This window comes from Perna viridis, chromosome 4 (genome assembly GCF_037379345.1).
Source record: "Perna viridis isolate PV_CMFRI_1.1 ecotype Kerala chromosome 4, ASM3737934v1, whole genome shotgun sequence".
Classification (NCBI taxonomy): domain Eukaryota; kingdom Metazoa; phylum Mollusca; class Bivalvia; order Mytilida; family Mytilidae; genus Perna; species Perna viridis.
In genome coordinates this window covers 10045309-10062188 of record NC_142448.1, presented here as the reverse complement: position 1 = coordinate 10062188, position 16880 = coordinate 10045309, and the positions used below count along the sequence as shown (strand labels likewise).

The 16880-nt window shown below is 33.2% G+C and overlaps 1 protein-coding gene across 4 annotated transcripts in view; it reads left to right on the top strand.

Annotated features, from left to right (window-relative positions):
- Positions 1–7543: 7543 nt before the first annotated feature.
- The window catches only part of LOC148618787 (uncharacterized), a 32889-nt gene continuing 23552 nt past the window's right edge, over positions 7544–16880 (top strand). Inside the window, exons 1-5 of one of the 4 annotated variants that reach the window (XM_088577995.1) lie at positions 7544–7646; positions 10775–10882; positions 11748–11831; positions 15620–15725; positions 16479–16652. In XM_088577995.1, the coding sequence (XP_088434121.1) occupies positions 10860–10882; positions 11748–11831; positions 15620–15725; positions 16479–16652 (387 nt within the window). In that variant the 5' untranslated portion in view covers positions 7544–7646; positions 10775–10859. Of the gene's footprint in view, positions 10883–11747; positions 11832–15619; positions 15726–16478; positions 16653–16880 lie in introns of all 4 variants that reach the window. The other 3 variants (XM_088577993.1, XM_088577994.1, XM_088577992.1) reach the window with 3 other exon arrangements.

The following is a 16880-nucleotide window of genomic DNA, read 5'->3' as shown; positions in this document are numbered from 1 at the left end:
TGCCGATCGATAAATTATTTCCTCAGTGAAGCTTAATAGCGATTTAATTAATTAAATCTTAATTAAGTTCTTTTTACATATTGTATTTTCATGCTTTTGTGTCATTTTCTATTGATTTTCTATTGATATTGTATTACTATTGTGTTTGTATTTTTTGTTTCGATTGGTTATTTTCTTGGTTGACGACATAGGTACATTGTATTTCATTTTTCTATTTTCAGTAAATCGTCAACATCGTCAACATCATTTATATTTTGTTCAGCTAATGAAATGTACTCTCTGGAATCTCTGGACTCTCTGGTTGTTGTCATTAAAGATGTTACGCATTTACTTATATATTTCCACGCCCATTTGCTAGCCAACACAATTATAAATTTACGAAAATAGCGTATTTTTGCGTTTATATGCATTAAAAAGTGTTAATCAGTGATATTTTTTGCCACCCCACCCTTAAATAGATTATATGGATGCACCAGTGGACGTATCGACATATTTTAGTGGAAGTGGAAGGTTCCAAACTATCATACAATTTCTTTATTACTGTGTTCGACAAGGTTTATGGAAGAGGACGAACGTAACTCCAGTTTATTAAGAATGGTTCTCAGGGCGAAGTGAAGAACTATAGACCTATCCAAACTATAAATTATTGCCAACAATCGAAACTGTGAATATGTGAAAGCTGTATACTGTTGGAATCAGGGCAAAATATTATCTCTAAATATTTGTCACAAATGAGACTAATTCTTTATAATCAATTAAACTTGTCAAAAACCCGTAAAAAATGTCAAAATTCCGACTGTAGGTCCAAAAAAGCTGAATTAGTGAAAATATTGCAGAGGGTACGAAATTCGCCAAATTTGCATGGAAGAACTCCATTTGTTCTTTTGAGATAATTATCGAAATTGCGTTAATTTCAGGTAACAAATATTCAATACAAAAAGGAAATTGTTAGTAAATGGTCAGATTTCTAAAAGTGTTAGTAATCAAATTCTATTATTAAAGTAAGAACTTATTTACACAATATTCTTTTCCGAATATTTCTTATAAATGTACATACTTTCAGCAATTCTTCGTCGGCAATTGATAATATTTTCTGTACAAACAAAAAAGTTACGTCTTTTCAAAAATGTCTCAAGAAAAATCAGATGTCAATATTTTCCGTGTTCGTTGAAAAAAATCCATACTGAAACGCAATTCTACAATCAATTGGAAATTTCTTCTATGAAATAATGATACTTTGTAATACTTAGGAAAACACATATTTCATTTTTTGGTGATTTAAACCGTTTAAAACGGATCAAATTCGATCAAAACATGTGTAGCGATTTGTTCAACTTTCACTTTTTGAACGTTCGGAATGTTTTCCGTCGATCGGGAAATTTGGAAATAAAACGGAAATATTTTTCGCCTTAGATAACAAGAACCGGACACTTTTACAATTACAAGTATAGAACATGCAACTAAAGACAAAAAAAAAAAAAAAAAAAATCGAAATCGATAGGATACAAAAAGACTAAAAGTATCTTTATTTTGCCTTATTAACAAACGAAAGAATATGAATAAACCATGAAAGGAATTGAATAAATATTTAATTTAGACATGAGGAATTCGATCGGAGTGAAATGACTGAAACGGAACATAGAGTAAAATGAAATATAAAAAGGAATAGAAAAGAGAATGCTAATAGATAGGATGAAAGTAAAAAGGGGAGTCATAAACATTTTTTATTTCGGGAAGCGCAAATGAGCAAAGGAAATGAAAATCTTCATCAATGAGCGGCTATCTAATGGGTTTCGATGAAAGCCCGATTTTCTGATGAATAGAAAGCTCTTTCCATCGAAATACGAAGTTGAGAAAGATCCAAATTCTGCTGTTGGTACATGTAACATAAAATCATACATGTATATCAAATGAACATTTTAAGTTATCTTAGGAGAAAGTTGCAATGTTCTCTCTCTAGACAGAGTATGCATATATATTGCGGTTGCATTCCACGCGGTCCCCGTGCAGGTCCTGGTGTCAAAAGAATATAGGCCTGCAGCAGCGCTAAGCTTGGCGTAAAAGGCGACTAAATAGTGCACAGAACCCTAGCCAGGTGCTAGGGCGCTCTGCTCACAAAGCAACTGGGATGTGTGCCCCAGGTGGTGGAATGGGGTACCCCTGGCGTGTTACAGGCTGGGGTTGTCAGGCTATAATACGGAAAACCTGACCGCAAACCATAGTGGTGCACCGTGTTGGGAAAGATGCCACGTTCCTCGCACGTTCACGAACCCTACTGTGGTATTCTCCCGGAGTAGGAACCATAGGGCTCCGCCACTGGAGGCTAAATTGCCCGACCCTACCCATCTCTCCCTATTTCCAGTGGCAATCAAAAACTGTTGTATATTTCGCTATACTGTACACGTGTTTCAATAAGCAAGCAAGCGAGAACGAAAAGTGTTGCCGGAATTCCGAATTCCGACGTAACCGCAATTGATGCAATATCGTGCGTAATGTCGGAGAGATGTGTATACAAACATGTACATAATTTTTTAATGATCAGTTAGGATTGAACAATAACTAAAATGATAAAGCAAAACTAGATCTTGCCGTAACTACACAGACTTTTTGTATCTCGCGCTAGACTTATTAAAATTAAGTTTCTGGAACAGGGTTATGTTGCTTCAAGATTGGTCATCACTACAGAAGTTTTATGTTAAGGTGTATCTATCTGAACCATGAAAACGGACTTGTTCAACGTCTTCCCTGGACTGAACTTTTTACGAGCAACTCGGCGAGTGTTTCTAGAAAAGCATAGGATGCTTACACTACCGGTGCACCTGGTCCATGGTGGAGACCGAGTTGCTCATTTACTTCTGTACTTTGTATGTATAGTTTGCTTGTTTATGTTATTTGTTGTGCGAGTCTGTTTTCCATGTCTAGAGGCTGTGTCCCTTGATTACATTCTTTTGATCTCCGCTAGAATCTTGGTTCCCTTGATTACTCTTTGCATTCAAAAGAATTCAGCAAAATTTCAAGTGGACACGTTGAATAATAGTATTGTTGTCTGTGCCGCGAACTTCACGTCCAATTAAAAAAATCGACAGGATAATTTTATCAAATAAGTCCAACTGTAATCTCCCTTTACATACATTATTTATGTAGCTCTGATAGCCATTTCTGTATTGTGCTTTTTTTGCTATAACGAAGCTGCCTGTCTTAGAGAATACTACTCGTAAGTGCATAAAATCATTAACAATTAACATACTTTCATCACCATATATAAATGATAATTTGAAACAAAGTCTACCCCTAGAAAAGACAGCCGACGTTCTTAATTGGGCATAAAAATGATGAGAGGAATAGTCGATTTGTCTCATGTTAAATCACCAAAAAGGCAGGGAAAACCGGAATAACATAAGACACACTACTTATGCTGTGAAAATATGTCAATCAAATCCACTTCGAATTCGTTGTCAGGACAGTGTGAGGTCAGCGTGTCCAGGTGATCGCATCACTGATTGACGTGCCTATATACTAGTTTGGAAGTGAAGGCCAGCAACTGCATTTATGATGTTATCATTATTTGTTTACTCAGCCAAGGACAGAAAAAAATATAGTGATTCAATTTCACCCGTTATTTAACAGTGTAGATTTTCAAATAAAAATTTGAACTCCGACTGCTGCTGAAAAAGCAATATTATTTTCGCGTTTGTGCCAAAAAAATCCCCCCAAAAAAACTGGAAATAAAATCCAAGCCCCCTCCCTCCCTCGAGAAGGAACTGGTCTATGCTTAAACTGTTCTGGTATAGCTAAGTGCAGACAAAACAATATTAGATATTGGAAAGGGAAACTAAAAATTGCATGATTTTTGTAGTGAATATAAATTAAATGCTCACCGATTTTGATCCGTGATCAATGAAAACTGTATGCGATCAGTTCATTGCCCCATGGTTCAGCGAAACGCAGTCGCTTTTACAGTTAAAAATGAATTTTGGTGTGTACGTGATTTAATTAGATTACCTGAAAAAAAAGAAGAATTGTATGGATAATAGAAGCTGAGAACATCAAATTTGAGAATTCCAATAGAAACAAGCAAATGGGTCAATATAAAGTACAGTACAGAATGTGTTCTCTATGTAACAATTTTACATAGGTGTTGAATTTCATATTATTTAAATGTACAAATGAAAAGTTAGTTGATTTTAGAGACAAATATTTATCTGCTTATTACACAAAAATTCAAATGTTCTAGACTAAGTAATTATAATGACTGGGTCGTTGCCAATCTGTAGTGTTGGGGTTTATAAGAAATTTTCCAAACAAATAAAGATTTTAATTCCTTAAATCAATTTTTCAATTGCCTATTTTCATTATAAATTATTATAAATTAACATAAATATATAAGATTTGCAGTACAAGTATATGTTCATCTGTATTGAATCATTGATTATTGATGTAAATTACATATTTTTTATGTTATAAGCTACCAGATGACCGTCTATGGCTAACGCCTCACCCTCCAACAGAATCTACTGATTGTCTAAATAATCACAGACGGTTAATTACGGGAGCTTTCAACATTATACTTCTTCGAAGTTTTTTGGAACCGACGTTTTTTGGAAATCTTTCGAATTGTTTGAACGTGTACACTTAACGGGCGTCGTTTCATTTATTGGACTATATTAGTCTCAACGTCATTGTCAAATTATTGAATGATAGACTGATTCTGCAACTATTGTTATCATTTGTGGATGTATTTATCTTTTATGGTCATTTGCATATATTGTTCATTCAGATATTTTCATCAATGGTGAATGAATTTTTTAGGTATCATTTCATTTGCGTATTGCTGCTTGGATTATTTGGACGAACGGTTTTATCCAATTACAAGTGGTCAACGCAACGCAAAATCTTACAATAGTATTTGTATACTCGTGTTCCATACTTATCATGTCTAACCTAGGTTAACTAATAAATCTTGAAATCTTGATCACTGGGTACAATCGACAGTGTGCACGCAATATTAATTAACAAGTTGTATACGGCCATAGACCTGTAATTTAATTATATGTCTCTGTTACGGCGAACTTTATTTTTTTTCAAAATAAGAGGTTTATTTGTGTTGTTTCTAGTTGAAATTGGTCAAATGTTGTAAGTCATCAATTGTGAAACTAATTGCTTTTATAATATTTTTTTCAATTGAATCCCTGTTCTTTTCCAGACAGGCTAAAGGAGCACAAATTACCCCGATCTACAAGAAGAGTGATTCTTTCCTGAAAAACAATTATAAGACTGTCCGCATTCTTTCCATTCCTTCTAAATTTTATGAAAAAATGTTGGCAGAGCAACTTTAGGAATTTTTCGGAAATATTTTTGATAAATTTCTCTGTGTATTTAGGAAAAGACATAGCTGTCAAACAACACTACTTAAAACTTCTGGAAGACTGGAAACTTGTTTTGGAACGAAAAAAACATATTTGGCTGCTACATATTCTTATGGACCTAGCAAGAGTTTGACTGCCCTCCGATGGCCTCTCTGGGGAAGCCCTTTATTAAATGTTACCATACCTTTCTAGTAGTAACAGCAAATAAAGATATGTAGTATTGTAAGCCAATGGACAGATATTTATAAAGGTGAACCCTAAGCCTCGCTATTGGGAACGTTACTTTTTACTGTATTTATCAATGATATTTTTTACTAAATTGATAGAGGAAATTTATATTGTTATGCAGATGATAACACATTATCTTTTGCTTCTAATAAGTATAATGAACTTGTAAATACTTTAGAATTAGACAGCAAAATGTTAATAGGTTGGTTCCATTTTAAGTAAACCCAGAGAAGTGTCAAGCGATAGCTGTAGGTAGAAAGACCGCAGATAGAGCACTAGATATTAATATTGATATTAATATACCGTATAAAGATACTGTAAAACTTTTAGGTGTAGATTTTGATTTAATTTTAAATTTTGACAACCATAATAAATCTATCTGGTCGAAAGCTGTGAAACAGCTTGATATTTTAAAAAGAATTGACAGAAACCTATGTAAATTAACTATTTTCACACATTCATTTTGTCAAATTTCAATTTTGCCCTCTCTCTTGGCACCTTTGTTCAATGACTAATACAAAGAAAATAGAATAAAATACAAGAAAGGGTGTTACGTCTATTTTGATTGTAACTCTTCTTTTGATGATTTTTCAGCAAAGGCCAAGATGTCTACTTTATATGCAAGACGTATCAGAGTAATGGCATTACAAACTATTAAAATATTACATGGTCAAGCTCCAGCTGTAATTATCTGATTTAGTATCAGTGGGGGGTCCAGAGTTTTAGATAAGGGGGGGGGGGAATTCTTGACAGGATCACCGGTGCGGATCACTAAGTGAGTGATTTTCATGATTTAACGCACACAATTTTTCAACATTTTTTTAAGGGGGGGGTAGGATGCTTATTTTTGCTGTAAATCTATTCATCATAGCAAATGGTAATTAAAATAAGAGAATATCTAAATATCTAAATATAAATTTAAAAAGATATTAAAAACAACTTGATCAACACATATAGAGATAGTTGGTGCTCCACAAAAGCTAAATTTGAAAATGGCAAATTATGCACATACTTTAAGTTGGGACAGCATTTTGGTTTGAGAATTATTTAGCTGAAATTAAAAAGAATTTGAACTAAGAAAATCTATTATTAAATTATGTATTTCAGCTCATAAACTTATGACTGAAATAGGTCGATACTCTAACGTTCCTATAAATGAAAGTTTTTTTGTAACAAATGTCAAATAAATGCTGTAGGAGATGAAACTCATTTTTTGATAGTGTATGAAAATTTTTCTAATGTTGAAAGATTCTTTTTGAGTTGGTTGAAAACGAAGTTTCAAATTTCCATTTCTGAAATAATGAACAAAAATTTATTTATCTTCTTACTTCTGAAAACCGGAAAATGCCCAGTGCAGTTGAAAAAATTATTTGCAGCAACGTATAATATAAAACTGTACTATGTAATTGTTCTTTTCAGGCGCGTAGCTGAGGCCAAATTGAAGTGTAGGCAAAATTACGGCAGGGGTCTGGGGGCCGATTAAGGCCCCCAGCAGGTCCAGGGGGGGGGGGCGGGGGCGAAGCCCCCGAAGCTCCACGGAGATCGCGTTTTAGAGCATCATTTATGCCTCTCCTGGATGTATTTTATCTCAAAGAAAAAAAATTGGCAAAATTAAGTGCAGGCAAAAGCTTTTTTGCCTAACGACAGCTACCGGCCTGCTTTTCTTCTTTGTATGTATACTATACTCATGTAGCCCCCAGTGGGCCCTTAATTGGCAATATTATTAATTCTATGTTCTATATGTTCTATGTAAACAAAATCATTTGCATAACTTCAGATACATGTATGCATGCAATGTATAGCTATTTATGTATCTTATGTCGGTAATAAAAGGTCTTAAGAGCTTTAAATATCATATTGTAATGAACTTGTCGACTTAAATAAAGCTTATTTGACTGTGGTCCTTTTCCGGAACACTGGTTTCCGCAGTTGTGCCGTTGCTTACTCAGTAATTGTTTACTTCCGTTGTTAAGAAATCTTGACTTAAAAGCAAATAACTTATTGAGTTTACTGTAAAAAATTTGCTTGACCAGAAAAAGACCGAGTCATTTGGTATTAATTGCATTTTAGTATGGGAAGCGGTAGCTCTACGTTAGTTTTTTTGTGTTTTAAAAGTTTTATTTGTTTGTCTTCACTTTGATGCATCTAATTCTAACCAGGGAGTTAGCAATGCTGGAGGTTGCAAGCTATTTTCTGACTTGGTGCCATCCTGAGGAATAGAATTCCAACCTCTTATGTTGTAGGAGTAATCAGGGAGTATATATATTCACAAATCTAACTCAGTTTGTGCAGCCACATAGTTCAAAATCACTTACTTTTCATTGTAATTTGCAGTGACATAACACTTTATAACTGAATTATACTGGTCGAAGAGTAGTTTACTGGCAAGAAATTCTCACTAATAGATTTTTCATCCTCTCCTGTGAAACATGTTCATGCCTAAAATTTATGACAAAGCTACTGACAGATTGCTGACATTTAAAATGAGCTATCATACATGTAATGTACAACTATTTTCATTAAGGAATAAACTTTTGGTAAGCAGGTTGGCATGATTTGCCTCTGTCTTGAAAATGGTGAGATCTACTTTCTGTGAGATCTGTGCTTTCTTTGGTTTTCATATGTACAGCGTATAGCAGAGGTTTCATTAAGAACTGGCTACTATCAAAATTTAGACAGTTAAAAAAGTGAAAATGGACGGTTCAAAATCACAATTGGCCCCATTCTCCCTTTGATATATTTTGAAGGTGTAAATAGTCCATTTTCTCTAATAAGCCTGTTCACTGAAAAGGTAATGAAAGCCCTGGTATAGTCTTCCCTTTTTTTATTAAACATTGTCCAAATAATTATGCTGTTATGGAAGGCTAATTTTTATTTTGCTTGGTCACCTCACTGTGGCGTTAGTGAAGCATAAAAGTCAGATAATAAAAACTGCCATCTGGACTACTTTTAACAAATAATTGTTTTGTACAGGCATACCAGTTAACACTTATATACTTCATGCCAAAAAAGATATCAGACTGACATGGGTTAGTTTTGAACAATGACACCTTACATGTTATATGTGCTTTTTTATGTGCTTTACGACTTGACATGTTTTAATCATGAAACAAATAGCAGTGTTTAAAAATCAGCAAAACAATCAGCCTTGACCTCAAAAGGGTTTAATGATTATGTAAGTGTTGCATAGCAAGAACAATAAATACTTTACAGGATTTTTTTTTCAATCTCATAACCTCCAGTGCAAAAAAAAAGTTTTAGGGACAGAGATATTTGTACACTCTTTATCATTTACTCTGTTGATAATGCACTGCTATGAACATTGTAGTATTACTGATGTCTCAACCAATGGGAACATGCAATACTTCCTATGAAACACACTGTGTATCAGCTCTAAAAAGTTTGAACTATGATTTCCTGACTGCATACATCATGTACATCATTTTTGAAATACATCACTTCTGACAGAAAAATTTTTAGCAGCTCATATAACTTCATACAATGTCTACATACATGTATATATGACAAAATTCCTATAAAAAATGGAATTTATAAGTTATGATGTGTTAATGCGTAATCAAGGGATCCAAGGTTCTAGGGGAAATCAAAAGAATGTAATCCAGGAACAAATACCAGAGATTGAAAACAGTCACATACAAAGAACATAAAATAACCAAAATAATACATACAAAGTAACAAAAGAAAATGAGCAACTTGGACTCCACTAAAAACAGGGAGCATGGACCAGGTGCACAGGTAGGGTAAATGTCCATTGCTTTTCTAGAAACAACCGCTAAGTTGCCATAGAAAGTCAAGTCCAGGGTAGATGAAAGAGAAAAGGAAAACTATGACACCTTGAGCAAATCAGTTTTCATGGTGCAAATGGATACACCGTAAGGATCCTAGAGTTCATGATGACGACCATTAAACTTTGTTAAAAGTTTTTATTAATACAATTCCACTGCTTGTGTTTTTGCCAACCAAAATCAATGCACAGATAACTGCTGACATCATTCAGAAATAGAGAGTACATTTTATCATTTTTACTTTTTTACGACAGAAGTATTTCCCCCAAATCTGCTTGCACAAATTTTTATTCCACAATGAAAAGCATTTATGTATCACTTTAGAGAGCAAAATATAAACATTCTGTCGTATGTTCCTGCAGGTTTTCAAAACGACAAGGTTATCCAGGTATAAAGGACACACTCTACATTTGTAGCATGTTAGAGGCAAAGTGTAAACATCTATTCATGGAAAATTGACAGAAAAGGGCAGGGAGTTTATGAAACCCATCAAAAAGGGCAGTGTGCCAGCTGCTTCCATTTACCTTCTGTACAGAATGCTAATGTTTTGTCTTGAAATTTGGGCATGATTTTGTTTGACAGGATCTGTTAAGTAAATTTGGCACAGAAATCATGCTTGTATGTTTTAATATGTTTAGTTTTATAACTTGAAGAAAAATGAAGCCTAAAAAATTTCTATTGTAATTGCATGATGATTGACAGACCAACCTCTTCACTAATTAAATAGTAACTATATATGGACACAAAAATGTGTTAATTATTGTCTCAATACATAACATAGGTGGTAGTATGTGTCAAATGTTTTTCTTCCAACAAAATTTGAAGGTAAATATTTTCGTGTAAGATACTTTTTTGCATGCTTAATTTTGGCACTTTGGTTAAAGATGCCAAATACAGGTATATCAAAATCAACTTACTGGTACACTACAATGAAAATTTCCTAATTTTTGATATTGACTTTGTTATATTATGCCCTCATGCGCCAATGCATGTGAGGTTAATACAAATATAGGTGATTACACATGTACAGTGATTTATTTTTGCTCTACATAATGTGTTTTTAAATTTGTAAATTAAACATTCTATAGCCATGCTTTAAAAACAAACTTGACAAGGCATATATTGCTGCTGTGCATAGGTGTAGATTTAAAGTTTCACACAATTACGTCATTGTAGCTGTATGTAAATATAAATGATGTAAATTACAACTCCATTTGGAGAGCAAGTTGATGTATGTATTTCTTTTTTTTCAGCAATACAAATAGTATATCTTTGTATCATGATTTAATGTTTGGATGAGATGTAAACTTAATTTTTATGATTGTTGATTGATATAATGCCTGAATATTATTTTTATAATTCTTTTTGTTTCAGATATGGAGAACCCCTTATTGTTGAGCCTCAAACAAAGGAGTCCACAATAAATTCAACACAGCCTTCCCATGATAGACCTCTAATCATGATAAAAACTGAAGATTCAGAGTATGATTGTAATTGCCCAATGGCAGATCCAGGGGTGGGGTTATAAGGATTGAATCCTCCCTTTTGTTGGATTTTTTAAAATAAAAAATTACAAAACTACCCTTGAACCCCCCTTATTGGACCCACTATTGTTGTCGGCCATCCAATCAACATGTAGGGAGTCCAGCTCGCGTTCAAGATTTGCCAAAATTTTGTTCAGAAAATCAAAGGGAAAAGTACAAAAACCAAATGAAATTTGTGGAGAATTACAATGCTTTGGCCAAACTAAATCAGTAGGATACAAATATAATAACAAAGCCAAAGTTATTACTTCACAGAAGGTATCGACTAAACTGGACTGGATTATCAAAGATTAGTTAAATTGGTTTTACAGATTAGCTGATACCTTCAGTGAAGTATAACTTTGGCTTTGTCGTTATATTTGTATCCTACTGTAGGACAAAGCCAAAGGTTGATAATCCAGTCTAAATATGTATAGGTTTGGAGAGTCTATCAAATCACCACCCCTAGCCAGACTGGCATAATATAATGATCCTTATCTTGTTCATCAATTGTAATGAATTTGTTTGAACTTTTTTTCTTGACTCCTTCCAAAACCGTGAATTGAAATTATATAAAGAAGCAGTAAAGAAAAAATAGAGATAGAAATTATGAATATTTACAGAAATCAGAAAACTAACATCCAGTAATGAAAACTTTTCATACCAGAAATGTGTTTTTCACTGATATGATATGATGATAATTTCTTAGAAAATAATGAATTTGATATTTTGTGACGGAAAACTATATATCAAAGATCTATGCCAGCTATTCAAATAAGCTGTAGAATGTCTGCTTTTATTCCATTTTTTTGTGTTTTTTGCAGAAAAAACTTACCGTTGAATGAAAATAGAATAGAACAATGGGTAAGCCATGTCCTGTCATATTCTTCACAGTATGATGCAAACAGGTAAGGCTTGTTATTTTGTTATTTGTTAGAATGGAAATATTATAGTGAAATAAAGGAGAAATGTAAATGAGACAAACCACTGAAGCAGTAATATACCAATCAAACAATTAGAATACACCATCTAGCCTTCATATGATATACCAATCAAACAATAGGAATGCCGTCTAGCCTTCATATGATATACCAAACAAACAATAGAAATGCACCGTCTAGCCTTCATATGAGATACAAATTAAACAATAAGAATGCACCGTCTAGCCTTCATATGATATACCAATAAAACAATAGGAATGCACCGTCTAGCCTTCATATGATATACCAATCAAACAGTAGGAATGCACCGTCTAGCCTTCATATGATATACCAAACAATAGGAATGCACCGTCTAGCCTTCATATGATATACCAATCAAACAATAGGAATGCACCGTCTAGCCTTCATATGATATACCAAACAATAGGAATGCACCGTCTAGCCTTCATATGATATACCAATCAAACAATAGGAATGCACCGTCTAGTCTTCATATGATATACCAAACAATAGGAATGCACCGTCTAGCCTTCATATGATATACCAATCAAACAATAGGAATGCACCGTCTAACCTTCATATGATATACCAAACAATAGGAATGCACCGTCTAACCTTCATATGATATACCAAACAATAGGAATGCACCGTCTAACCTTCATATGATATACCAAACAATAGGAATGCACCGTCTAACCTTCATATGATATACCAAACAATAGGAATGCACCGTCTAACCTTCATATGATATACCAAACAATAGGAATGCACCGTCTAACCTTCATATAATAAAGCCTGGTTGTATTTACCCTTTGGTATTTACATATGTTGTTTAGGTTCTTCAACCTTGTTGAATAAAGCAAGAAGTTTTATATACTTTAACAGTCCTTTTTACTGTTGCCATTCTACATACCATAAATTCATAACAGAATTGATGGTTGTAATTCAAACTGATGGGGAAAGGAAATGTTTTGCTTAATAAGACTAAATATGTGACAATTAATCAAATACTGGTAAACAGATTTGTATTACACACCCAAAGTTTCCATGTAAATCATATCTAGCAAAGTGCAAATTAATTGTTCCTAGTTTTTATAACAGTGGGCTGAAGTGGTTAAATCCTTGAATTCAAGATCTGATCTGTGTTTAAGGGTGTAGGGGCATTAAACTATGAATATTGCCTAAAAATATCAACTTAGTTGTAATAACATTAAAATTATGTAGTAAAATATATAAATATTAGGAAAATTAATGGTTTGTGGCATTAGTTCATTGTAATAACATCATAATGGTGCTGTAATTATATATCATTGAACAAAAACTGCTGAGAATTGTATATTTTGTTGTTTTTTCTGTCATACGTTGTTTACATCCCAAAAACTTTGTACTCTCCCAAGTAACAACTTTATATTTTCACACATGATAAACTATGTTATAATGAATGTATTCAGTAATACAAATACAATTACAAATATTTATTCATTCTAACACATTTACTGTAAATGGTTATGTGAAGTTATTTCTTGGGTGTGGATACAATTTTCTTGCCAAAAATATGACCAGAAAGTGACCATAAAGCACGATGTTTGACAGAATATTTGAATTCTGGTAAACTTCATGCAATTTTTTGTCCTTTGAATGCAAGAATTATTTTAAATGCTTATGTTTTCTCATTTGTGAGTAATTGAAGTCTCCGAATTAACTATTAAATCTTTTAACACTTTTTGATTAATTTTCAGTTGTATTTTAGGCTGATGAGAGCCTTTATGGCCCCTTCTCCTTTAGATTCTTCTTAAGTAATGAGTGATTACAATTATTTTCCACTCAAGCTGGTATAATTTAGGTTTTGCAACATGTGAGCTATAGCAAGCATGTTAAAATCTAAATTTTACCATAGAGATTGTAGGGATAATTTAAAGGAATCAGGTTCTTCCAAGGAAAATGCAAAATCTTGGGAAACAGAAATTAAAATTACTGCCTGCTTGTAAAAATTTTATTTTCATAGGACCGCACAACCTGTTGTTGTCTGTTAACCTTAGTTTATTTACAAAAACTTATCCAATCTTTTTGAAATTTAAACACATTATTTCTAGGGACATTGGAGAGAGCTCTATAGTTTTTGGAGGTTTTTGATCCACCCCTTTTGGAAATAAGGAGCTAAAAGGGGGAAAATATGTGTTATCATTAGAATTGATAGAAAAAGCCTATTGTTAATCAGATTTCTATCTGTTCCTTTTGAAATCCTGTTTTGAAAACTTATTACAGGGTAGGTCTGTCTTTAACTGTTTTGGTGTTAAAGAGGTACAAAATTAAGCCATGGTCCTAAAACTTTTTAAATTTTGGTCTGACTTCAAAATTTTTGTTGTTGGATTCCTTATGAAAATTGCTGCCTGCAATAATCAATCAGATTTCAGTTATCTTGTTTTTTTTTTATCAGTTATAAGGGGTCAAAGAGGCCACACCCCAAAAAATCAACTTTTGCATTTTTGGTCAAATTTCAATTTTGTTTTATTTGATTCCTTATGAAAATCCCTTCCTACATTTATCAATTAGATTTCAGATATCTCTTACAGTTTTTGATTAATAAGGAGTCAAATAGGCCACTCCAAAAAAAAAAAAAAAAGTGGCTTCTTTATTTATGGTCTATTTTTTAGTTCTATTTCAATTTTTGTGCTATATTGTTTCAAAACCAGTTGTTGTGCCCATGATGATCTCTTAGTCCTATGATTAAGTGTGCCAAAACTAGTATTGTATCTGTTCAGGGTTTACCATTGTGGTTGCATCATGCTGCTCTCAGCAAAGCTCTTTATTAATTAGCTGTCATTGTAAGAATCATGCAAAATCTGAAAAATGTGATACACCCCAAAAAAGGCTACATATTTTTATTTTTTATAATTAAGTTGTTTTGTGGGTCTATATGATGAAATGTGTAATTATTCATTCAAATCTGCCTGCTCTTAGAAGATAATCAACATTGAAAATCCAATAGATTCTATTGTATTTGAATGTTCTTTACAGAGTTATCTCCCTTAATTTTGAAATCTACAGCGCATTCTATATAATTGTTATCTCCTAAGAACATGGGTTATATGAAAAACTGAATGTTAATTTCTGTTTACTATGGCAATTCAAACACAATATGAAAAATAAAAATATGTAGGCTTGTTACCTATGAATCAAGCAATTGTGACTATTTTCTTCTATATTCTTTTAGTTATGTCCTACAGAAATAATGTTGCTAAAACGAGAAAACAGACATCTTTCAGTCATCAGAAATCTTTAAGATTGTTGGTCCAAATGACTGAAACTTGTTTTCAATGGACATTGTACATTTTAATGTGCGTATGTAAAACATGAAGTTAATTAAGAAATGTTTCTAATATTGAGTATAATCTGTTCAGAAATCAGTCCTTTTAATTTCTAATGGAGGACAGTCCAAATTTTAATAATTGATTTGTGATCAAAACATTTTTTTTTGTATTATTTGAATCCCAGAGTATGGTCCAATCAAGGTTAATGACATCATAGTGCACAAGCCATGTTATACAAAATAACCTGTTTTGCTAAAAAAGAACCAATCACTTAGAAAGCATGGTCAAATCAAACTGAATAATTGAGAACTAGCTCATCTGAGGATTAATGTCACAACATACGTGTATCAAAATGAATTTTCATAAAATATTAAATAATGTATTTGAATATCATTCTATCACATTTTTTCACACTTACCTTTCATATTTTTATTTTTTCTTTAGTTGGAATGCAAACCAAGTAGTAGGGAATCCTAGTGTATATCCCAGGTATGGAGATATTAGGGGAGCTTGGGCGCAAGGCCATATTAATGCTAATCAGTACATTGAGGTAATTAAATAAATCTAGCCAATCTGTGCTCTGTCTGACAATATTTGTTCCTCAGAGAGCCTGAGATTTCCTGACCTGTGCTTTATTTGACAATATTTGTTTCTCAGACCACCTGAAATTTCCTGACCTGTGCTCTGTCTGATAATATTTGTTCCTCAGACAGCCTGAGATTTCCTGACTTGTGCTCTGTCTGACAATATTTGTTCCTCAGACAGCCTGAGATTTCCTGACCTGTGCTTTATTTGACAATATTTGTTTCTCAGACCGCCTGAAATTTCCTGACCTGTGCTCTGTCTGATAATATTTGTTCCTCAGACAGCCTGAGATTTCCTGACTTGTGCTCTGTCTGACAATATTTGTTCCTCAGACAGCCTGAGATTTCCTGACCTCTTCTCCGACAATATTTGTTCCTCAGACAGCCTTACATTTCCTGACCTGCCCTCTATTTGACAATATTTGTTCCTCAGACAGCCTGAGATTTCCTGACATGTGCTCTATCTGACAATATTTGTTCTTCAGAAAGGCATACTTTGTTTTTACATTTTGACATAGTGAAAATAAATATTTCTCTGTAAAGCCACACAAATCCGAAGTTTTATCTCAGCCATGTGTGAAGTAAGTCACATCTTATACTAATTTTATTGTGTGAAGAAAAACAATCACTATATATCTACCCACTACATTACACTTAAAAATGACACCTTCTATTGGTAAACAGGTTAATAGTTTATCTTACTGATACTCATTTTTCAGGTTGGCTTTAAAACACCAGTATATATTGAAAAGATAGAGATTTACGAAACATACCATGCTGGAGGTGTGAAGAAAATCCTGGCAATGAACCCTAACAATCAGTATCAAGTTGTATGGCAAACAAATACTGTTAAAAATATTGATCAAGCTAGGATATTCTCTCCCGAATTCCAGGTAAATATTTTTATAATGATAACACCTACATGTTCACATCATTTTTCATAAATAGGAAGAACAATATGAGGCAGATATAACCTGTAAGAGGACAAAGTTGAATGAATTGATATTTTTGTAGGTGTTAAGTCTCCCACTGGAGCCTCCTCATATTTCATATTAAATTCCATAATCTCCCTCTTACGTGCCCATGTCAAAGCTAGAGATTTAGTGGCATTTGACAATTCA